A 23,549-nucleotide genomic window follows, 5' to 3' on the forward strand; every position below is an offset into this window, starting at 1 on the left:
TGTGTGTTTTGGTTGTGTGTGTTTTTGTTTTTTAGACTTGACACAGTTGAAGGAATGTAAGTGGTCAATTTTTTTCACTTATTTTTGAGACCCTTGTGTATGTCTGAACTCTTCCACTACTCTCCTCCGTTGGCTGCATTTGGGTGTTTTCTTTCCTCCCTGTTGACTTAGGTCTGCTGCCCCCCCCCCGTACATATTTCCAGGAACAGCGGGAGAACCACTGTGAATTGCTACACTTATGAATGTAGTTTGACAGCTATGAAAGGCCTTTTATTCTTTCCACTGGTGTAATCATCGCTGCTTCCACCTGCTGCTGTTAGCCTTGCTTGGAGTAATGACACAGACCTGTACATGAGCTGCGTGGAGGGGTTAAGATTGGTTACGAGATGCACGACATTAACTGAATTTCATTACTTAAAGGGGCACTCATCTTGACAAGCCTTTTACTCATGGTGGATTGATGTAACCGACATCCATCACCTCTCCTCATACTTCATGACGGGTCTCTGTACTCAAACAATGCAATCAAACATCCTGATGTGCTTTACTAACATTCAACCCACCACCTGCACTAACAGTCAGTGTTCACAGGTTCCTACATTAACTTTTGGGTCCTTCTGCCTCCCAGAAAAGTCTCATGGTTGATTCCTGTTGCTGTCACAGCCTTGTTGGATCCCGTCTTTCCTAAAAACTTTACCTCTCGCGCCGTGTCCCTCCTGCAACCCAATATTCTGTATTCTTTTTGGAGAAATGAGGGATAATGCTGTCACAATATAATCTGAGATTTGTATAGAAATATAATCTTCTGCGCATATTTCAGTCAGTTTGTTGTTTGTGTGTGTGTCTGCCAGCTCTTGAAGAGAAAACACCGCGTATTTTACTTTCAGCTGTTGAGTGAAAGCAGGTGAAAGTAAAACATGCTCCTCGTGCTCCTTTTCTCTTTATCACCTTTATCGTTTTTCTAATCTGCATGCAAACACATTCAACAGGAGAGGACATTGTAAAATAAGATTTCTGTTTGCAGAGCAAATTGAATCCAAGACTTGAGTTTTGTTAAGTTCATTAAATTCTGTTTTGAACAGTCCTACTGTTAGACTAAAATTCTAAATGGGACAACTCTAATAATGGGCGACATTACTGTTCACAAACTGCTCTAAATGTTTGTGTGTTGGCGTGTACGCTCCATCTCTCCTCGTGCAGGAGTCCCCTGGCCCAGATGGAGGAGGAAAGGCGAGAGCATGTGACTAAGATGAAGAAGATGGAGATGGAAATGGAGCAGGTGTTCGAGATGAAAGTCAAGGAAAAAGTGCAGAAGCTCAAAGACTCTGAAGCAGAGGTAACACACACACACACTTCCGCACGCACGTACGTACGTCTGGTTAAATAAATACTGCAGTTTATGTCCTTGTGAGGTTACTCATCTCTGTCTGAGCTCCTTCCTTCCTTTTGTACTGACGTGTTTCAGCAGTCAGAAGTGCAACTGAGCTTTTATGAAACTGATTTGTGTAAGTGGATGTTTTTGATCGAACCACTGACATATTGTTTTATTTTGATTTATTTGTGTGTAGATTATTGCAACCAAAAGAAATGCACTTCAGTAGGGCAACATATCGGTTGTTTTTTTTTATCGTTATCGCAATATACACATCACAAAAGGCAGAGATTCTTTTGTGTTGGTTAAAAAAAATCAGTGGAAAACTAAAAGACATGAGAGCGTGACAATTTCTTTTTTAAAGTGCTTAAAAAAGCTAACTGTCAACCTGTCATGTCATGTCTTTTATAGTCATTTTAATGTTCCATGAATAAATGTTGGAAAGGATTTGAATTCATTTGTTGTATTTTACCACAATACTGAGAGTAGAAGAAATGCAGAACTGAGTGCACATTAATATCGGTTTATTATTGCAATTAAATTCTGTATTATTTGTTATAGCAATCTTCAACACCCTTATCGCTTATCACATATTTTCCATATACCGTGCATCCCTACACTTTAGCTTATTGATTACAAAACATATTAAAATCTGAAAAATATGAATATATTAGGGATAGACCGAATATTGGCCCTGGCTAATTATGGGGCAGTTTTTTTGGCAGTTTGCAGATTATCCGTGTTGTGTGTTTCACTAACTACTAATAATTGTTATCAGCCTTTTAAATACCAGTATTGATCAATCCTTAGATTATATACAGCAAAGGTTTGGCATTATTTGGAACATTGCTACTACACATACGTTTTACGTCATGCTGGCTGATTCCTGACCAGTCAGGACTTCCCCTGTTCTATAGCAATGCCTCATGAAGAGTGTAAAAGCCGTGCAGAGTTGATTGATTCACAGACCAATTATAGATGTATCGATAACGGTTGGTTACTATGCATAGAAAAACCATTGCACATCTGACCAAATCTGCCCCTGCCCATGAAATAAAACACAGGAGCTAAACCTTAAAACAGACTAATAAATGAAACAGTAAGTTGATCTTCTCATCAATATCATCATGACTTAAAGGTTTATTTCTCTATGCGTTTTCTCATTTTTGTTCGTGTTAAATCAGCTGTACATTTCCAGTTTTGTTCTTAAATTTGTTTGTTGAAAATGTCACAACACAGCAAGGCTCTTTGGTTTCTGTTTGACATTGATATAGTATTTTGATAGTGTTACAGTATAGTATTATCTGTTTAAAAGCTTCTCTTTACATTCAGTATAATGTGTAATAACGGTGTACAAATTTCCCCTTGGGTATTATCAAAGTATATATTTGTATTTTGAATGCCTGCGGGACGGTGCTTTTAAATACACAGTAGTGACGTCCTCCTCTGTCCTGTCTGTCTCTGTGCAGCTTCAGCGGCGTCATGAGCAGATGAAGAAGAACCTGGAGGCTCAGCACAAGGAGCTGGAGGAGAAGAGGCGTGTGTTCGAGGAGGAGAGGGCAAACTGGGAGTCCCAGCAGCGCCTGGAGCAGCAGAAAATGGAGGCCTCCAGGTAAGACTGAAACTCACTGCCACACTTTTCATGGTTCTGCCGTCAACTTTAACAAACCCACGCATTTAAGCTCCTACATCCTGTGCGACTGACACCTTAAATTCCAGTGGAGGGTAACTAGTGAGCAGTAATGGACCGGCGCCCCCTTGTAGCCATCTGAAGAAGTGTGTTTATTGCCAAGTAGGAGGAATTTGCATAACGGTCACAACAAACAACGTAAGAGGGGAAAATAAACAAGTAATGCAAAAGTCTGGACTCATTAATTTATATAAACATAATTTACAATGCAAATATGTAACACATATCTGTTTAAAAGTGAAAGAGTACATAGTTTACACATTCCATTCTCTTTGTTTTAAATTATTGACTATTTTTTATTATACATTGGATTTGTTTTGCATAAAAATGGACAATTGGTGGTTCCCTTAGTGCAGGAGCTCCACCCTGCTGCTCTGGAGGTCTGAAAAGCTGTCAATTGCAACGGCACCTTGCATTTCTATACATTCAGAACTTAAAATGTAATGACGCAATTTTAGTTTATGCTGTAAATAAATAAATAAATAAATCCAGGGACTCTGAACGTGTGGCTCTTAAAGTAACAAGCCGACTTATTGGGACTTTAGCTTATTCACTGTATCCCCCAGAGTTAGATAAGTCCATACGTACTCTTCTCATCATTGTGCGTGTCGTAACTCTGGCGCAGCCACCGCAGGCCTAGCTTACCACAGATCCTGAAGGTAACCGGCTAAAATTACAGTTTTGAGCCTACTGCTCCCAATAAGTGAGAAAATAACGCCAACATGTTGCTTTTTACATGTTTTTATTTGTATAGTCACAGCGTGTACAAATAACAAGGTGACATGAGACACAGCCATCTTCTAACCATATACAAACTGGGAACTATATTCTCAGAAGGCGAAGCACTGCTACTTCTGCTACTTGGGCGGAAGGATTTGCTCGCAGCACCTGAGAAGCCCCGTGGTGAGGAGCAGAGAGTTTGCCTAGAGTTATTTTTAGTTAACTCTGTGTACACAATACTTTCAGTGCACAAGTTCATGTGTAGAGCCCCTGGTGATACTTGGAGCAAATTCTCATGCTGTGTCGAGCCTTCTTAGTGTTTCAAACATGTTGATTTTGATGCTATCATAGTAGTATCCCTAGCACTCTCATTTAAAAGCCCATTTGACCGAAAAATGAAAATCAATCATTCTAAAAGTGGCCTTTCTGTCCTAATTATGCGTTTTAAACCAAAAGTTTGACTCGGACACATTCACAGAAAGACCCTAGTTTGCATTTTGTCGAAAGTTACGCTTTAAGTATACGGCATATAAAAGCATCCAGCTTTTTAATACCTTCTTTCCTATAGACATATCTCACAAAGTGACGTAGTTGTTACAGGTAGATCTAAAATGAAAAGAGCAGAAATCTAGTTTGAAGTATAGTATATTTATACTGATTATCCTGCTCGTGTGTCTCTCCTCTCCTGCAGGACTCTGGAGAAAAACAAAAAGAAAGGCAAGATCTTTTAAACGACAGTCGGCAGGACCACCCAGACTCGAGTTGTTAGGTTTGCCAACGTTGCCGGTCAGGACACCAGTGTGTGGCACTGACACCCCCCACCTCCTCTTCTCTCTCCTTCTCCCCTTCTTCTCCCTTCCTCCCACCCCTCCTTGTCTCCTGTCCCTGCTCTGTCTGCTCCCAGCCACTAGAGGGGGTACTGGGGGTATGTGAGGAGGTGGAGGGGGTCTGGACGTACGGTCAGAACTGCCACCACAGAGCCCCCTCGCTGCCTCAGTCGGGACTCAACATCCGTTTATAATAACTTAACTCCATTTCAGAAAAGGCCAAACCCATATTATTTTAATTGTTATTATTGATGTTAGTATTATTATTATTATTATTATTATTATTATTATTATTATTATTATTATTGTTGTTGTTATAATAACTGAATACTGCCCCCTCCCCTACCTGCTGCTCTTTTAGTTCACCCCGAGGTTGCTTTTTTAAATGACTGATTGTACAGTTTTATGGAGAGCACAGACAAAATAAAAATACCCATGAATCATGTCCAACTGTTGTACAATCAAATTCTGGTGAATTTTATTTGTTTACAGGAAAAATGTAACAGAATATCAGAATATGAACATTAACCTGACCTTCTTTTGTGTTTTAAAGTAAGAAGACGCCAAGGCATTAACTAATCCTTTTTGTTTTGAGTGTAAACCTTTTAACCCCCCCACCTCCCTTCCATCAGTGTGACAGAAATGAAACGGTGTCAACAGAAAAACCTGAAACCAAGGAAAACAATAAAATGCACCATGGGCCTTTTTATAGATTTCAAACAATAAAAAAATGGCTAAAGCTTTTTTTCTGAAATGTAACTTTTCTTTTTAATTCTGTGTTTAGCTATTTCAACTAGCCATGGACCACCATTTATAATGTCATAAGTGTTATATTTCACTTTAGTTTTGTTTTTTATATTTACCGAGCCAGCTGAAGTAAAAACGTCTTTTGTATGTTTAGAAAATCCTCAGAGACTTGAGAGCAGCGTCCACTGTTAAACAGAAACTCTCTTCCACATGGAACGGTGACCCAGGGACGCTTTAAGGAAAAACTATGTCAGTCGCTCTGCGGGAACTGTCTGTGGGAAAGAAAGAGTCAACACCGCATTTTGCTTTGGCTATGTACTCCATCTCTGTATTTAAAAAAAAAAAAAAAACATTTGTATTGTACAAAGTCACTTAATAAACCTGTGATGATATTGAGGAGTGAGATGGGTTTGTTATGAAAACTGTTGTGGACAATTTCTGGTTAGGTGGTAATACTTTGGTATTTTATCAATAAAATACCAATATATTTTTTTTTTTTTTTACATGAAACGTTATTTAAATATGACTATTTACTTTATTTTAGTCATACATTGTACGTTTTCTCTTTTATTTGAACACGAGATGGTGCTGTTTGCCTAAAAGGAATCTTATCAATAACAACTGTGTCAAACTCGACTGTTAAATGTGACATTTTTAATAAAACTATGACAGACCAAATTCAAGAAAAACATGTCAGTCTGAAATTAAACAAAGCGAGAAGACAAACGCAGATCCTCAATCTTCTGTGCTGCTCTCTGGGAGGAAGTCAGCGGTTACCACGCAGGATTTCACCCAAATTGCCCTTCAGTGTACTGGGTGTCACTGTTGGAAGAATCTCACCTTGATCCTCAAAGCTCCTTTTACCCATCAGACCCACAAAGGTTTGAAATCTATGCCCTGGGAATTAAAACATCTGTTAAAAGTCTGCAGTGTCACTTTTTTATGTCCAGAATTGATTTTGAAGAAATCAGAGGAAAAGGAAAATACTTGCGTTTACGTGCTGTCTGCGTTTTTGCTGTTTGGAGAAAATAAATACATCAGACCTGAACGCCTCAGTCTTTAACATAAAGCAGTAGATACATGTGTGCTAATCTCTTACCGGAGTCTTTCTTCCCCATTAGTCCGAGATATTGGCGTGGTCCTGGTTTTCTGGTCATTCTCACTAAAATATCTTGAATTACATCAGCATTTGGCCATGTGTCCTTGTTTTACAGAAATAATGTAAAAACAGAGAATTCATGTGAGATTATCTTTCATTTCTGTAAGATTCCAGCTGCAATTGAGTCAAAGAAATCCTCTTTCTTACCATGTCAAGTTATGTTGTGTCTCAGTGAGTAAAGACTTTTCCATCCCAAAAAATTTTGGGAAACAGATTCTAATACATTAATAAATATGCTTAAGTCTTACCTTTTCGATGCCTTCTCTCCAGTTGTCAACATCCAGTTCTTGAGAGAAAACATTTGTCAGAAGCAGCGCAACTATTAGGACAAGTTTCACGAGCTCCATCAGTGTACACCGTGCGTAATCCCCCTTAAATGTACCTGCGTAAAAATAAAAAGATGAATGTTTTATGTGTAAATATGTGTGTGCCGGTATGTCTACACCTTTCTGCTGGATTATTTTAGATGCTGAAAGAGAGAAGGACAGCGCGCACTGCCTGATGATGCGCCATTGTGCCACAGCGCTCCTTTTACGCACAGCTGGAGTGGATGGTGTGGGTCGATGCTCGTCTCCAGCAATTATCGTGTGAGTCACTCGCTTTTTTTAATTTATTTTATAATTAGTATGTGTATCATACATGGAAATGGAATGCTTGGCATTCAGAGGTATAGGCTAATTTGATAGGTAGTGTACCACATGGCTCACTGGGATCATTAGTTCTGTCTAGTGTTAACATTACAACTCACAACGCAAATCTGACGTGTGAAAAGCACTTCCAAAGTAGCCAGAACCATGTAGGCTAAGCTTATTACTAAATTAAAATGTGTTGTTAGATAACACAGTCTACAATCCAACATGGACATTTGGACTCTTAACCCTCTTAAACCTAAAAGAACCTGCCACAATGTACTCGATTATAAGTAAAAGTATAGCCTATGTATAAAGTAGGCTAGAGAAGCCAATACATCAATAAAATGTAGCGGTATGCTGAGTGGCCCCTCCCTGAGTCATGTGCCACATATTTGATTACAAATAATGATGCATTTCTTAGTGTAAACAGCATTTTAATGTAGCCGGTCAAAAAGGAGGCAACTGCTTTACACTCTGCTTGGCAATAATCATCCTTTATATATATAGCCTACCTGTAGTCTGTATTTTTTATTTTTGTTCTTGTTGTTTTCGATGCAACACATATTGTAGATTGGTCTAGTTTTATTAGTTTTTTTGTACTTACTTTAGCTGGTATTACACTTTAATGTCTGACATCTGAATCTGTAAAGTAACAAAAGAAGGACTACCTCTAAATATACAGTACATGTACTGTAGTCTAAATGCATAAATTAATATTAAATGAAAGTACATTATTCCCAAAAAGTTGAAGAAGACCAAAAATTGGATTGAGTGATTAATTTAGGTAATGAATCTTCAAGTGTCGCGAGAAATTGTCATTTAGTTCACGTTGAGTTGCTAAATGATCAAATGATCGTTCTCCAATATAGATACAGTGTTATACGTGATAATGATTTACTGTCACCCCTAACCCAATAGATTTAGTCGTGCCATTAAACGTCCGTGTAATGTATTTTATCCCAAATTTGAATAATCCGTATTAATTTACCGACCAATAGAAATCCTGTTTTCGAGCTCTCAATCTCTCGCTTGCGCTTTTAAGGCTGTCTGTCTACGTGGGGCCGCCGTAGACTGCAGCATGACGCGCCTCCAGCTCCAACTCAAAAGTTGAAATGATGTAGCTGAATTAGGAAGTACGTCAAAACGTCTTATGAGAGAGTTTAACAGCAGTCTGACGTTTTAAACTCAGATACGTAAAAAGAAAGCGAAAGGCTCAGAGTTGGCCGTTGAGTTCACGGGTCGCTCGCCGGGAGCAGGGACATGGCTTTGCTGCCTTCGAGGTCCTCGGTGTTGTGGCTTCTTCTTCTTCTTCTTGTTGTGACAGCTCACAAAAGTGAAGCTGCGGGGAAAGTGAAACTGATCGGAGATCGGGCGGCCTGTGAGTCCCTGGACAACGCGATAAGCTTGAGGTCCAGTAAAGACTCCTCGCCGGACGGACCGGAACCAGGAGACCCCGCGTCCTCGTTTACTGTCCTGACTCTGGATGGGGAGTTCTCCTACCGTCCCGGTGCTCAGCGGGGACCTCTCATCATCCACGCCTTCTCCAACAAGTCAGGGTTTCTGGAGTGCATGTGGAGCTCGGAGTCGTCCCTGACCAGCCTGGTGGAGGAGCTGCCCAACAGTACCCAGGTGCTGTTTCTGTCCCTGGACGACTCTGCGCTCAGTGATGCTCTGTGGATGAGGGACCAGCTGCATCGGGTCGCCCACGACAGGTGACCCGGAGAGTAGCCACTCATTTAAGGCAAAGTGTTGAAATGCAGTCCGAGCCCAGTGGCAACACCCACACAGGCTTCAAAACATGTGGCAGAACTTACAAACTGAACTTGCATCTTGATATGCTACAGTCAGGGAGTATCAGTGCTGGAAGAAGTATTCAGATCCTTTACTTAAGTAAAAGTAGCAATAGGCTACAACAATGTCAAAATACTTTATCACAAATGATCTAATGAAACAACCCTAAAGATCATGACAACATACTGTGAAACTGTACCAAACACAGACAAATCAGTGGTGGAAGAAGTATTCAGATCCTTTAGTAAAAGTACCACACTATAAAAATACTCTGTTACAAGCTAAAGTCCTACATTGAAAATGTTACTTAAGTAAAAGTACAAGTAGGCCTATCATCAGGAAAGTTTACTTAAGTATTTAAAAGTAACAGTACTCATTTCAGAAAAATCCTCACATTTTAGAAGCTGGATACGATCAGAACGGTTTTATCAGTCAACTAAGTGTTGAATGGTCCAATCATTTTATCTGGACATGTTGGCCTGGATACACAGCGGCTTGCATAAGTTTACACATCCATGCTAAAGTTAATTTAAAAAGAGGAGGAAAAGAATATCTTTTGGAAATTGATCTTAATGCCTTAATTCAAAAAAATTAGGAAAATCCAACCTTTTAACGACACAAATTTTCTTTATGAATGAATAAGTTATTGTAAATAGTTACATGTTCTTGCTGTAAATACAGGGGGGCAGAAGTAAACACACTCCTATGTCAAAACACCATAGAGGCATACACATTTTTATAGTTATTTCATGGACCAGAATACTATGCATTCTGACAAAGTTCCCTTAGCTTTTGGAATTAAACTAACCCCCATCATCACATACCCTTCACCATACCTAGAGATTGGCATGGTGCTATTTCAGTTAGCTTAATAGCTGGCTTGATTTGCATTGAGAGATGATCTTATGGAAAGGTCCCCATGCCTATCTTGATATACATGTTGGATAGTTTAATTTATAATAAAACACATTTTATAAAATACTTTTTTCTGTGTATGAATCTTAATTAGTAAAGGAACTAGTCACTTAAGCTGTGAGAGATGAATGTAGTGGAGAAAAAAGTACAATATTTCTCTCTGAAATGTAGCAGAGTAGAAGTAGAAAGTCTCAAGTAGAGTACTTTTACCTCAAATTTGTACTCATAGGTCCTATGACATGCTGCTTTTTGGATGCGTTTATACAGACCTTAGAGGTCCTCTAATACCATATCGGAAGTTTCTTTCCTAAAATTCCGCCTTGGTGCAGAATTACAGCCACTAGAGCCAGTCCCACAATCAGCTGTCTTAGGACGTGCCATGTCTGTGTCTGTAGCTTTAAATGCTAATGTGGAGGAGGAGGGGCAGGCTGGGGGTGGGGGTGTGGCCTTGACCAACTGCCATGCTTCGCTTGTTTGAAAGCCATAATGTCTCTTTCTTATGGGCAGGCAAAGCAGATAAAGGGGAGGTAACCTTTCCTTTTTATGATGAAATAAAGGGCAGATTCCAGCTCGGCCAATCAGAGCTTACTTTTTCTCAAAGGCAGAGCAGGATACCCAGGGCTCGGTTTACACCTATCGCCATTTCTAGCCACTGGGGGGCCATAGGCAGGCTGGGGGAACTCATACCAATGTTAAAACACCTCATTAAGTAAAATGTTCATGCCATGGGACCGTTAAGTACAGTACTTGAGTAAATGTACTCGTTACATACCACCACTGAAAAAGATGAAATGCAGAATATATACTGTATACAAATATTCACTTGATATGAAAAACCTGTGTTGTAATGGTGAGGTAGTTTCTTCTGAGTCAGTCCCCTATTTTAAGTTCCCCCATTTTTTTTGGAACAGTGTTTTTGGCATTTTTGGTTTAAAATCTGAATTTAATATCAATATTAAAGTTTGTTTGGGTGATCAAAGATCCACTTATGGTAAAGATTAGTTTTGAAAGCTCAATTGACCGTGCAGTATATAAGATACATAAACCTTTCCATTTGTGCATGAGAAAATATATTTAAGGAAAGGAAAAATACAGATACATGTAAATGTACTCATAGAAAAAAGGTTCATTTTAAGCAGAACAATCTTACATCAACTTAACATATAGCTGCAAGCCCATTAGTGATATTGACCTATTATTTTGGTAATGAATAAAACATTAACTACTAACAATAACATAAATTATAGAAATAAATCAAAATAAAGTCAATAAATAAACACACACATACAAAAAAAGGATTAATATTCTAAAAACAGATTAATGGAATACATATGTAAATTAAACTGTGGCACATTGGTAAATTTTTTATAAAAGATGATTGATATTTTTTTGACATATAAACTGCAGAAGGCTGAGTATCAACATTTGACAGTCTAAATAAATTAAAACCATAATGCTTAACATCAGTTCTACGCTCTCATGTCTTTGAAAACCACATTTAACCTCCATGCTTCTGCAGAAATAAGGAGGTTCTGTCCAGGCTCCACTTCTCTCCGGTGCCGGTCTTCGCTCTGGGGAACTGGATACCCAACGTGCTCTACTACTGGCGCTGCAGGGCGCGCGGCTGCGTCTTCTCCCAGGCCGTTTTCAAATCCAAGAGTAAGAGCCCCGTCTCTTTACAGCCCCAATGGGTCGGATTCTTTCACTGATTGTTGGGATTACTGGGAGTGTCTTTTACCAGGGGCGGCTGTGGCTCAGTGATCGGAAGGTTGGGGGTTCAATCCCTGGCCCTGCAGTCCCATGTCGACGTGTCCTTGGGCAAGACACTGAATCCAGAGTGGCTCCCATCGGAGTGTGAATGTGTGTGTGTGTTTATCTGATGAGCAGGTGGCACCTTGGTGGTACGGCAGCCCCGGCCACAGTGTATGAATGTGTGTGAATGGTGAATGTCTCCTGTAGATGTAAAAGCGCTTTGAGTAGTCGTTTAGACTAGAAAAGCGCTATATAAATACAGCATAAATACACATTTACATTTACCAGTCAAATGTGTAATGTAATACTACTATCGCTATTAAATACCATATACTGGTAGATCTAGTAATATTTAATCTGCATGAGACACATTTTCTCATCATCTCAGCATCCCATTCACTCCCACTACAGTGTACATTTGTCTTTTTTTTTCCACCAAATCTATGGTATTTTTTTTTAAGCCCACAATAACTGACAAAACTTTAAGTTGTCTTTTTGCTACAGTATGTATCGTTATGGAAAACATCCTCTGTGAAATATACATTATTGTGTGATGCATATTTGCTACGAAGAGCTTGTATAAATGAACCATTTTGGTGCGACCCAGCCAGGCTGTGTGAATTTAAACTGCAGCTTTAACCCTGCCGGTTTCTCTTTGCTCTTAACCCTTGAGTTATCTTCACCTTTTTTTATGCTTTTGCCGCTTTTTCAATCATTTTTATCCCTCTTTTCTAATCTTTTTTTTTTTAATTCATGGGTCATAAACCTAATGACATTATACCTCATTTTTGAGTTTGAAAAAAAGCAGATATTATGAATTATTTAAACTAATACAACGGTTAACATCAGAGGCTGTTGCGTGAATCACAGACTGGTTTATGTCAGTTTGGTCGGGATGCTGTTTTGAAACCACTTAATCATTTTGTTTTTTAATGTATTGTTTTTCTGTCCTCCCAGGGTGGAACATGCCTATAATCATCAAGAGACTAGATGCCAGGTATGATTGGCTGATGACGCGCTGGGATCAGAAGTCGTATCATCTGATGGATGCAGGTGATGGGTGTGAACCTCGGCCCTCGGTGGCGGGTGCTGTGGCCTGGGTGTCTGAGGGCAACTGCTCTTTCTTCACCAAGGTCTGTTCATGTTAATGCTGATGAGCTTTATAGTTTATAATTCATATTCTTTATCGACCCCTATGGGGAAATTATTTATTAATTAAATCATTGGGGGAGCTTGTTGCTCAGATTGTCACCTCAAGATCGTAAAAGGTCTTTGACAATCAGCAAATTAATATCCAGCAAGGACTGTTTGGAGAGTTAGCATTTTGAATGACACAACATATAGCCTACATACATAATTGATTTCTGCTTATTTGTTTCAAAGCATGTACATTAAAGGGGACAGATCACTCAAACATAACTCACTTTGTGCTTGTGCGCAAACATCTGGGTATCTGGAGTGCCAGATTTAATTAATTAACAATTCTGAGAGCCTCCACCCACGGCTTGAGGTCTACCAAAGAATTTCTAAAAAGGGAAGAACTTCCATTCTCTCGATATTTCCGGCTTCTGAACTGGTTGCAGTTCCACCAGAGTTCCACTGGGGGAGATCGCAGGCAAATACAGAATTAATGGGAGTCTACGGAGCTATACCCCTTAAAATCCATAGCCGTCTAGCGTTAGCTTTCCACCATTCTGGGTTTCCACTTTAGTGCACACCGCCGTCGATGTCCCCTTACCCGGCTAGACACCGCTGGCTGAGGGGCTGGTCTCCGTAGGAGGCAAAGCTTGCGTAGTGTGTCGAGTATTCCATCTATAATAAAGTTTCCTGCATATCCTCCGATCTGTACCAATGTATCCCCGGTGGTACACATGTGCGGTAGTTAGAATGCACATAACTGTTGTAAACGTTTGCATCTGAAAAGAGAGCCTGTTAGTGTAGCTTCAAGATGGCTGACACTCGGCTCGCTTCGGGTAAAGAGTCCCACCCCCTATGGGCGGGTTGAAGACATGCGGAACTAGCTGGCTTGTAGTCCACAGCTGCGGGACAAAAATACAAATACTAAAATACTCAGGGGGACATGAGGGAGGGAAGCACGGTCATTCGTAAATACTCCCGGGTTTCTACTGATACAAAGCTTAACGCTAATCGGTGAAGTATCCCTTTAATGGACAAATTGATTCAACACATTTAATCTCACTCTGTACAGTATAAGTGACAAAGCTAGTACACAATAAGTTATTTTCACACAAAAAGCATCAAGTCCTCAACAATTCCTTTTCTGCTTATGTGTTTCAGTTTTATAAGTGTTATTCATAGATCTGTTCAAAACCTTCACTCCTCCCATCTCCCTGAGATGTGACCCTCTGTAATTTACACACAGTCATATTTTCTTTCTTAAGATAGCTAAAGCAGAAAGAGGACATACGTTTAACGGAAAGTCTGGAATATTAATATGGTTTCATAACTCAAACAATAAACATTCTCTCGTTGCAGCTTCTGAAATGGGAAGATTGGCTTTTTTTGTTTTATTTTCTTTCTTTTTAACGTAAATTGAATACTTTTGGATTACGACTATTATCTGAAGAAATCTCTTTAGACTCTGGGCAATTATGATCTGCTTTTCTCACTATTTAATTACATTTCATATACCCCACAATTAATAAAAAGACTAATCAACAGATTAGGTGAAAGTGATCATTAGCTTCCATTAGACGTTTTCTTCTTTATAGCCGGCCACGATTCCCTTCCGACTTTATTTTTAAACACACTTTACTGGCTTTACTATAATCAATCATCAATCCAAACCCTCCAGGTGCAGAACATGGCCAAATTCAACGCCTCCGGTGTCCTTGTCTACGCTCTCCCCGGTAACCCAATCCAGGACATGAACTGTGACGGGGACGAGTGCGACACAAAGTTGGACATCCCCGCCGCCATGGTGCATCTGGAGGGATCGGTCGCTCACGCACTCGAGTAAGACACTGACCTGCAGGATTAAAACCCTCTTCACGCTGATGGTTCACATCCTTGTACACAGATTAATTTAACACACTAAATGTCAAAGCAACTATTCTCTAAAGTCTGTTTATTCCGGGTGCCTGGTAGAGCAGGCACCCAAATGCAGAGGCTCAGTCCTCGACGCAGGGGCTCAGGGTTCGAATCCGACCTGCGGCCATTTGCTTCATGTCTCTTCCCCTCTCTCTCCCCCCTCTTCTGTCCGTAGCTATCCTGCCCAAAAAATTATAAAAAAGAATAAAAAATTGTCTGTTTACTTCCTCTCTACTGAAGCTGCTCACCTGGTTGATCTCAAATTTAAATGTTTCCAAAATATTTGATAAGTTCTTCAGGAGAGGAAATGTTACCTCCCGAAGTTCATCGTTCCATGTCTCTTAAGAACAGAGAATATAACTGCAAAAGTGTAATTATGTGTTAATGTAATCTCATTAAAATCCCTGTTAGTTTTTGTTAAAATGTTGTACCATACTGTATCATTCGTCATTGTGGTATGATACTTCTGAATTTGTATTGTAGGTTGGGACACCATGTGTATGTCTCCTTCCAGCACACCCCGTCCCCAAACCACTTCGTCAGTATCGACCATCAGGGGGCGCTGGCTGAGACTGGCTGGCTTATTTACCCCTCGTTCAGCTTCATCAACTGGCAGGCACAGTGGTAAGCACACACATGGTTGAAGAGACTCTGCATAGGAGTTCATTCCATTTTTAATCCATTTACTTAATAGAATAATAGATCTGCACTTGTCATGGTGGGAGAGTAGTCTCTGAGGGGAAATGTCTCTTAATATCGAGCTTAATAAGAAGCTTAATAATCTAGGAAGTGTTGACAAATATGATCCTAAACTGTACAAAGATTTAATGATTGCAACACCAATTTTAGTTTAAATTTCTTGAAAGAATCCTTACATTGAGGATTCCTACAAGAAATGTATCTTTTTTTTTTATTCTTCACAATCTGAAATGTAGCCATAGTGCATTTGACATTTGAATTTGATGTGTATTGCCATCATAACAACCTCTCCACAGCGACATTGTTACACTTTACTAGGGCTGTCCTCAATTAAAGACTTTTTTAGTTGACTAACACTCATCCAAATTTTGTCCACTGGTAAAACTGAGTTAGTCATTCAGCATGAAAAAAGTTAAAAAAAATGACTGATCCACTAAAGAAATCTCAGTCAACTAAGACCAAAAACAACCGTAGGCAGTCCTACGGTTAATGTGTGTGAAAACTATGTTTCGCATCTGTCTCTGTCTCCAGGTTTGATTTCTATGCGGATCTGCAGACCAAACTTCAAAGTCCTGCAAAGGTTGTTTCTGTTTTTGACAAAGTCCAAATGCAGGGGGAGAAAGGAGCGGTGGCCACGGTCGACCTGCCTTTAGGTAACTTCATATGTGTAACTGATGTTATTCATGGATAGATGGATGGATAGAGAGAGTGAGAGTGAGTCCCATAAGAGAGATCTGTTTTCACAGCCTGTTTAGTGCACATGGCAAATACACGGACAAATACATCAACAGATAACATAAAGACAGATACTGTATAAAGACATAAAAGTAACCACATTTACGACAACATCGGATCTAGTCAGCGAGATAGTTTGTTCAGCAGGGCTATGGCAGTAGCAACAAAACCTCGGCCTAAGCCAATCCTTCTACACCTCAAAGTCCTGTGCCTGCGGCCAGATGGCAGCACTGTAAAGTGTGGCTATAGAGGGTGATTGGTGCCATTAAGACAATGTCTGATTGTGTTCAATAGTATGAAAACTATAAATGTGCAAAGAAAGTTTATTGCAGGTTTTACTCTTTCTGTGTAGCTGAGGTAGGAGAGCACTAGCAAACAGATTGAGGTCTAACCTTGATGATGCAAGCTGTTTTATGGAACACTTCTATCCAAAGCATCCATTAGGGACCGCTGGAAACCGCTAACCCGGTGCTGAATAACAACATTAGGGTGCAGAGGTGAGGGGATTTTGCATTAGAGCGTCGGTGTGAACTGCAGCAACATTTTAATGATACTAACATTTGCACACTATGTCTCTCTGCAGCCCTGTCAGCCTTCGACATGCTGGAGCTGGATGCGTCCCTGTCGTGTCCCGGCAGGAGAGACTCGTCCTGCGCTCACTGGGATCACACAGTTCAGCTGTTTGTCTGCTGCGATCCTCTCGGTTCATACTGCAACACGGAGCTGGGCCGCTGGATCACTGCCTTCCGCAGGTACGGCGTTGATCATGTGAAACACTCTGATGGTTCGAATACAAAAGATGATCATAATAATTACTATTAGTAATCTACAGTATTTGTGGAATACATACATGCATATGTGCTGTCTGTGGGTCTTCTGAAAAACGGCAATCTGTCTAAAAGTAAAGCTTTAAAATAAAAAATAAAAGGAAAACCAGAGATATATATTGAATCTGTTTTGCTACTTTCGATTGAGAAACACTTCAGCACAGTATATTCAGGGTTTCTGTGGGGTCATACCTACAATGTTGTAATGTTGGATGCTCATGTTAAACGTGGCCAAAACTTCAAATGAGGAAAATGTATTTTAGACAAATCCCTCTGAGCTAAAATGTTCAGATGTCCAACTATTCTGAACGCTCCAGTATCAACAATTTTTTTTCTAGTTTTCAAGTGTTACACAACTCTAAGCCGGCCTTCTATGATTGGTTATCTGCTCCCAGTAGGCAGGACTGGAGTGTTGTCGTTTTTTTAAGACATTGCGGTGTTAACATTGTCACATGTAACTACATGCTAACAGCAGTAAAGTATGTCACAGTGTCGTTAAATTCTCCCTAATTCCGGGTCATATTACTCCTGAAACATTTTCTGTTCATGTAGTATCTGGTTTAAAAGCTTTTATTTGCTGCACTATTCTATTAAGTGTCCACTGCTAACTATAGTGGCCACGTGGCTAACGGCTACATGGCTGCCGTGTGTTGCATCTCATACAGAACGTCACTACAGGTGCAGCAGCCATGGGCAGTATCAGAAAAATACGTTTTTTTTTTTTTTATTAAAGCATGTAATCATGTTCTAGTACAAACACAAAATGTATATAATAATATAATATAACAATCCTAAAAATACTAAATAATAGTTGCTCTTTAAAAAGTCTTAAAAGTCTAAAATTTCAAAATCTTAATTTTAGTATTGTCTTCTTGGTCTTAAATCATTTTAAACATTTTATCTTAATTTTTCTACGTCAATGCAGCGCTATCTCTGATTCTTTTTTTTTCTTTTTTTTCGTGGTGTAGTACTTCTTTCTTTTGCTAGTATGAATATAATGTGTGGTATTACGACTACATATTAGACCAACTTATGTTGCAGCCTGTCAGCTTTCGGGTTATTGGCTCCCTTTCGGATTGTACCACAGACATAAAACAGGTTTTATTCTTTAGGTTTGAAGTGCAAGTTTTACAATACTTTGCAATGCTTAGTTGATGTTATGATAAAGATCTTAAATTTCATTCAAAATGGTCTTATAAAGGTTTTAAAAAGATTACTCTTGACTTCCTGGTCAGGCTTGGTAACAAATCACTATTCTGGTTAACTGACTTTCAGTTGAATTGTATTGTGATTTAAATAATTTTGTCGTAATATTGTTTTACAAAATATTGTGGTCCAAATGATTCTGTCAAATTTGAACATTAAAAACTATCAAAATTAGAGACCGAAGATTAAAAGGTTTAGTTTTACATGTGTTTTGTCTGAAGTAATCACCACATATAACTTCACCATAAGAAATGTTTTGGCACATAATGATGGTAAATATTGATTTCAACCATATCACTGCAGCCCACCTTCCATCTGGAATAGAGAAAATGATTACATTAGTCCAAAAGAGTGTGTGTGTGTGTGTGTGTGTGTGTGTGTGTGTGTGTGTGTGTGTGTGTGTGTGTGTGTGTGTGTGTGTGTGTGTGTGTGTGTGTGTGTGTGTGTGTGTGTGTGTGTGTGTGTGTGTGTGTGTGTGTGTGTGTGTGTGTGTGTGTGTGTGTGTGTGTGTGTGTGTGTGTGTGTGTGTGTGTGTGTGTGTGTGTGTGTGTGTGTGTGTGTGTGTGTGTGTGTGTGTGTGTGTGTGTGTGTGTGTGTGTGTTATTTTGGCAGAGGTACAGGGCGCTGGCTGACGGACGTGTCCCCTCTGATGCCTCTGCTGGACAGCAACAAATGCACCCTCACCATGAAGACGGTCCCCTGGGCGATGCCGTGAGTCTCCCTTAACCTGAGATTCAGTGTCCGCAACGGACAGGTATGAACTGTCATAACACTGAACCTACATTAAGTAGATAAAACACAAGATAAAAGTTACAGTGCAGCAAGAAATTTAAAGAAATGAGCAGTCATTTAAAGAAAGGCATCATCAAAAAGAAAGGTCTTCAGCCTTGATCTAAAGAACTGAGAGTAGCAGCGGAACTGCCGTTTTCTGGGAGTTTATTCCAGATAAGAGGATCATAGAAACTGAACGCTGCTTCACCTGTTAAGTTCTGACTCTGGGACAGAAAGCAGACCTGTCCAGATGACGAGAGGTGGGGGGGGGGGGGGGGGGGGGGGTCATAGTGTAGCAGAAGATCAGAAATGTATTTTGTCCCTAAACCGTTTATTGATTTTATAAACCAACAAAAGTATTTTGAAATCAATTCTTTTTGGAACAGGAAGCCAGTGTAAAGACCTCAGAACTGGAGTGATGTGATCCAGTCTCTTGGTCTTAGTGAGTACTCGAGCAGGGTTCTGAATCAGCTGCAGCTGTCTGATTGATTTTTTAGGGAGACCTGTAAAGACCGTTACAGTAGTCAAGTCTACTGAAGATAAAGGCATGGACCAGTTTTTCCAAATCCTGTTGACACATAAGTCCTTTAACCCTTGATTTATTCTAAGGTGATAGTAGGCTGACTTGTAATTGTCTTAATGTGGCTGTTAAAATTCAGGTCTGAGTCCATGACTACACCAGATTTCGGCTTTGTCTGTTGTTTTAACATTGTTGTTTGAAGCTGAGCGCAGACTTTAACGTTCCTCTCTTGTCCAAAACAACCACTCAATTTTCCTTCATTTAATTTCCAGAAGTTTCTGGGCACATCCAGCCGTTAATTTGTTCAATGCCCTTAGTCAGTTTTTGTATTGGACTATAGTCCCCTAGCAATAAGGTTATGTAAATATGTGTGTCGTCCGCATAATTAGAGATTTTGCTGTTATACTGAAGATGCTACTATGCCTGTGACCTGAAAATGATATATTACATACATATTTCAATATTTGGTGTGACTCACACTTCCCAAGACTATCGTTATCTCCAATGTACATCACAAATTTACAACTACAGATCATCTACAGCATCATGTTCCGTATGCGCAAGGGTTTCTCAGTTTCATTTACAGAGAGTTTACTTTATGACAATGTCAAGTACATATTTCAATATAAAAATAACATACCATGATATAAAAATATGTCCATATAGCCCAGCCTCACCTCTAGCCACCACACTGGTAGGTGTGACAGATAATGGTTTAATTCAACATTTTACAGTGGTGTCACAACAATTTCAAAACGGCAGTAATGAGTGCCTCACAACTCTTTTATTATTTATATGTATTATTTTTGAATTAGTATACATTCAGTTGCATGAACAAAACTTAATATAATATCATGTCATCAACCACAGCACTGCAGTGTTTAACAGACATCGTTGATTGGAGACCTTTTTATTGTACAACAAATGGCAAATTCACCCTTTTTGCTAAATTAAAAAGTGCTTTGATAAACAGCATTTAGCAGCAAGGACATGGAGTTCTAACTATGTGCATCACAGTACTGTTTATAGCACCCTTGTCAAAGCAAACACCAGCTGTGTATTTTTGTTTTTTTTAAACACCAAATTGACGACGATTTCATGCTCAGGTCTGAACTCTCCCACCGTGAGAATAGAGAGCTGCGACTGAAATAATGTGATCCCAGAACATTTTCTGTCCAATTTCTCTCACTGGAGGATCTTTTAAGAGCAGGGAACAGAATTTTTTCTGCAGGAAGGAACAGTACGTCTGTAAATACTTACCGGAAGAGAACTGGATCAAACTGACACTCACAGCAAAGATGAAGCTTTTAGTTCCAGGAAATAGTCAGCTTCCTTACAGGAACAAATACAATCTGTGTAATTATGACACAAAGAATATTTTGGGGAGTAAACAGGAGCCTATCGGGCATGATTAGAGAACAGATACCAGTTGTTTTTTTTCAAGACATGCCGCCATCTACTTTAGATGTTATGAAGTGATGTGAGTGTGTGTGTGTGTGTGTGTGTGTATGTATAGTTTAAAAAAAAAGTCTTCTGTGTTGTAGGTCATAGTGTAGAGAAGCTCCACCCTTTCAAAGTGATGTCCCTGTACAGCGGGGGAACTTTTAACAAAAACTACAACATGAGATACCAGCCAATTAAAGTCTCCGTTCCAGCATCTACCAAAAAGGTAACGGCTGTGATCTCGATCACTAATCAGTTAAAGAGCTTCTTCTAACATCCCAGCGACTGTTTGTATGTTCTCAGGTGGAGCTGTACGCCGTCATCACGGCCCACGGCTACGATGACAAAAGATGCGGAGAATTTTGCATCACCTCCCACAACTTCTTGATCAACGAAGTTTTCAACAACACACTCACATTTGATTCTGCAGGTGAGAAATGTTTGAAGGAACATTTACTGGAGGGAATCCTACTTCTTGGTCCCTTTTTAGTAGCTGTTGTGGAGCTTCTGCTTGTATTGCATCCATCTTCATCAGCAGTTTTCTGACCTTTTTTAAGGGGCTTCTCATCCATGTGGCTATAAAGTTGAGTCAGTATGAAGGAGCAGTCCTTAAAGTGTTCAGAAATTTTTTGATATAAACATTTTTTATGACTGAAATTTCCAGAAATGGGCCTTGAAGTGAGATTTGTCAAAGATCAAGTATGAACTTTAAAACTCAACATTTAGAAGTAAAATCTCTGTTAGTAAGTTGCTGTTAGTATGTTGATCAATACCCTAATCTCCACCACCTTAAAACATACATTAATAGCACATTTACAGTTTAAAATGTTTTTTGCCCATTTAATGTTGAAGTGACAAGATGCACCTTTAAGGTCCCATGGAATGAAAATGTCACTTTATGAGGTTTTATTTAACATTTAATATGCATCCCCTAGCCTGCCTATGGTCCCCAGTGGCTAGAAATAGCGATAGATGTGAACCGAGCCCTGGGTATCCTGCTCTGCCTTTTGAGAAAATTAAAGTTCAGATGGGACGATCTGTAATATTGCCCCTTATGAGGTCATGGGGGGCTAGGTTACCTCCCCTTTCTCTCCTTTGTCCACCCAGAGAATTTGGCCCACCCATGAGAGATTGTTGCCTGTTCTTCTTTTTAATTGTTGATGTCGTCAAATATCTTTTTTTGTCCAACCAACCATCCAAAAACCACAAGATATTTAATTATATAAAACTTCTTTTTAATAAAATGCTCACATTAAAGAAGCTGTAACAAATAGTGGCTTGGTTAAGTTCTTGTCAATTTCTGTTCTCTTCATCACCTAATAGATAAATTGGCCCGAGGCCTTGACATTGAGTAATTGATTGATTGATTAAATGGTAATTTTTTGCACTGATTATTCTTTTACGGGAACCATCAGGGACACCTTTGGGCTGCACTCTGCGGGTGAAAGATGGAGCCGTACCAAACGAAGCCGGCACGTGGCTGTACGGGCGCGGAGGCTGGTGTGATGGACTACAGGTCGACCCCTGGAGGACCGATATCACCAAACAGGCACTTTATCATTTGATTCTAATCCCATCTGGTGAACATAGTGGAGCATTTAGCAGCTAAAAAGCTGGATATTTTACTTGGGAGGTGGTGGAGACCAACACTGAGCTAATAGAGGACTAAATATTGGACTTACATTAATCACGTGCTCAGGAACATGACTTTCCATGAATGCTGATGTTGCTGGATGTGTAAATTCAGTAACTTTTAAGTGATATCAGGTTAAAAAAAAGTACACAGTTTGACATCTGTGGACACCACACACACACACGCACACGCACACATTCAGTTATTGAGGACGAGTTTTAAGCCACTCTTCCTCCAGGGGATCTACAAGAACCCGGCACTGAAATCAAGGTCAAACTTAACCATTTCAGTGACGTAAGCCCATTAGAATTAAGGAGTGCTTAATTATTCTGAAGTGAGTTATTGACCATAAAGGGACCTGATATAATCGTGTATACTCCTGGTTGTTCTTTTCCAGGAGCGCTCTCATGGTCTCAGCTGTCATGTGCAGCACAGACCTGAGATCAGATTTCCTCTGGGATTTAAGGGGAAAAATACACAACTACATATTGCACTTAATGAGATGTTTAGTGTTAACTTCTCACATTAAGTGAATCCTTTTCTGTTTCTGCCCTCTTTCAGCTGAACATGAGCCAGTTTGAATCCAACACTGTCATCTATTTCGGCTTGTTCGAGGGAAAGGATCCTAATCCATCCAGGGACCCTGGATACATCATCATGTCTTCTTTTCTAGTCTTTTACAAATAATGCCACTCTGTAAAACTCTACATTTTAAATCATGATGTATATATTAATGAATGTGTTACTGAATGTAAAGGTAAAGTCAAAGATTAAAATTTCCACAGCCCTTTATGCACTTAATAAAAAGCACATGGCACATTTTATTTATTTTTCCCTTTTATTAGAAAGAGAGACAGTGGAAAGACGAGAAAGGTATAGAGAGATGGGTGATGACACACAGCAAAGGGCGGCAGACTGGATTCAAACCCGGGCCGCTTTAGGATTCAGCCAACATGGGGCGAGCGCACCAACTGAGTGAGATATAGGCCGTCCCACACATAGCACATATTTTCACATGATCTGGAAGTGCTTTCTCGTTGGGCAGTTCTGGAACAGTAT

The 23,549-nt window shown here is 39.7% G+C and overlaps 3 protein-coding genes across 7 annotated transcripts in view; 2 read left to right on the forward strand and 1 right to left on the reverse strand.

The window, feature by feature from the left end:
* Window positions 1-5,324, forward strand: part of septin7b (septin 7b) — an 18,184-nt gene extending 12,860 nt beyond the window's left edge. For 4 of the 5 annotated variants that reach the window (XM_032517935.1, XM_032517937.1, XM_032517936.1 and 1 more), the window contains exons 12-15: window positions 36-56; window positions 1,201-1,336; window positions 2,842-2,984; window positions 4,474-5,324. In XM_032517935.1, the coding sequence (XP_032373826.1) occupies window positions 36-56; window positions 1,201-1,336; window positions 2,842-2,984; window positions 4,474-4,513 (340 nt within the window). In that variant the 3' untranslated portion in view covers window positions 4,514-5,324. The remainder of the gene's footprint in view (window positions 1-35; window positions 57-1,200; window positions 1,337-2,841; window positions 2,985-4,473) is intronic. The other variant, XM_032517939.1, reaches the window with a different exon arrangement.
* Window positions 5,325-5,706: 382 nt separating this feature from the next.
* LOC116690772 (protachykinin) lies at window positions 5,707-7,273 on the reverse strand. The gene is made up of 4 exons (XM_032517940.1): window positions 6,764-7,273; window positions 6,456-6,558; window positions 6,348-6,371; window positions 5,707-6,253 (listed from the first exon to the last, which is right to left on the reverse strand). Exons 1-4 carry the CDS (start codon window positions 6,860-6,862, stop codon window positions 6,123-6,125), a joined length of 357 nt encoding a protein of 118 aa, XP_032373831.1. The 5' UTR covers window positions 6,863-7,273; the 3' UTR covers window positions 5,707-6,122.
* A 941-nt stretch (window positions 7,274-8,214) lies between these two features.
* Window positions 8,215-23,201, forward strand: LOC116691786 (uncharacterized). The gene is given in 13 exon segments (XM_032519679.1): window positions 8,215-8,859; window positions 11,373-11,512; window positions 12,563-12,738; window positions 14,421-14,581; window positions 15,140-15,280; window positions 15,887-16,008; window positions 16,674-16,842; window positions 18,736-18,859; window positions 18,862-18,877; window positions 20,959-21,083; window positions 21,161-21,287; window positions 22,273-22,406; window positions 23,052-23,201. Coding segments are annotated over 13 exon segments (2,013 nt in total). The 5' UTR covers window positions 8,215-8,407; the 3' UTR covers window positions 23,178-23,201.
* Window positions 23,202-23,549: the final 348 nt, after the last annotated feature.

Source organism: Etheostoma spectabile, chromosome 6, assembly GCF_008692095.1.
Source record: "Etheostoma spectabile isolate EspeVRDwgs_2016 chromosome 6, UIUC_Espe_1.0, whole genome shotgun sequence".
NCBI classification, from domain to species: Eukaryota; Metazoa; Chordata; class Actinopteri; order Perciformes; family Percidae; genus Etheostoma; species Etheostoma spectabile.

Coding starts and splice junctions, on each gene's coding strand:
- LOC116690772 (XM_032517940.1), bottom strand. CDS start 6,862: ATGGAGCTCGTGAAACTTGTCCTAATAGTTGCGCTGCTTCTGACAAAT. Junction 6,559..6,763: donor GGAGAGAAGGCATCGAAAAG/GTAAGACTTAAG, acceptor CTGTAAAACAAG/GACACATGGCCAAATGCTGA. Junction 6,254..6,347: donor AACGCAGACAGCACGTAAAC/GCAAGTATTTTC, acceptor TTTAATTCCCAG/GGCATAGATTTCAAACCTTT.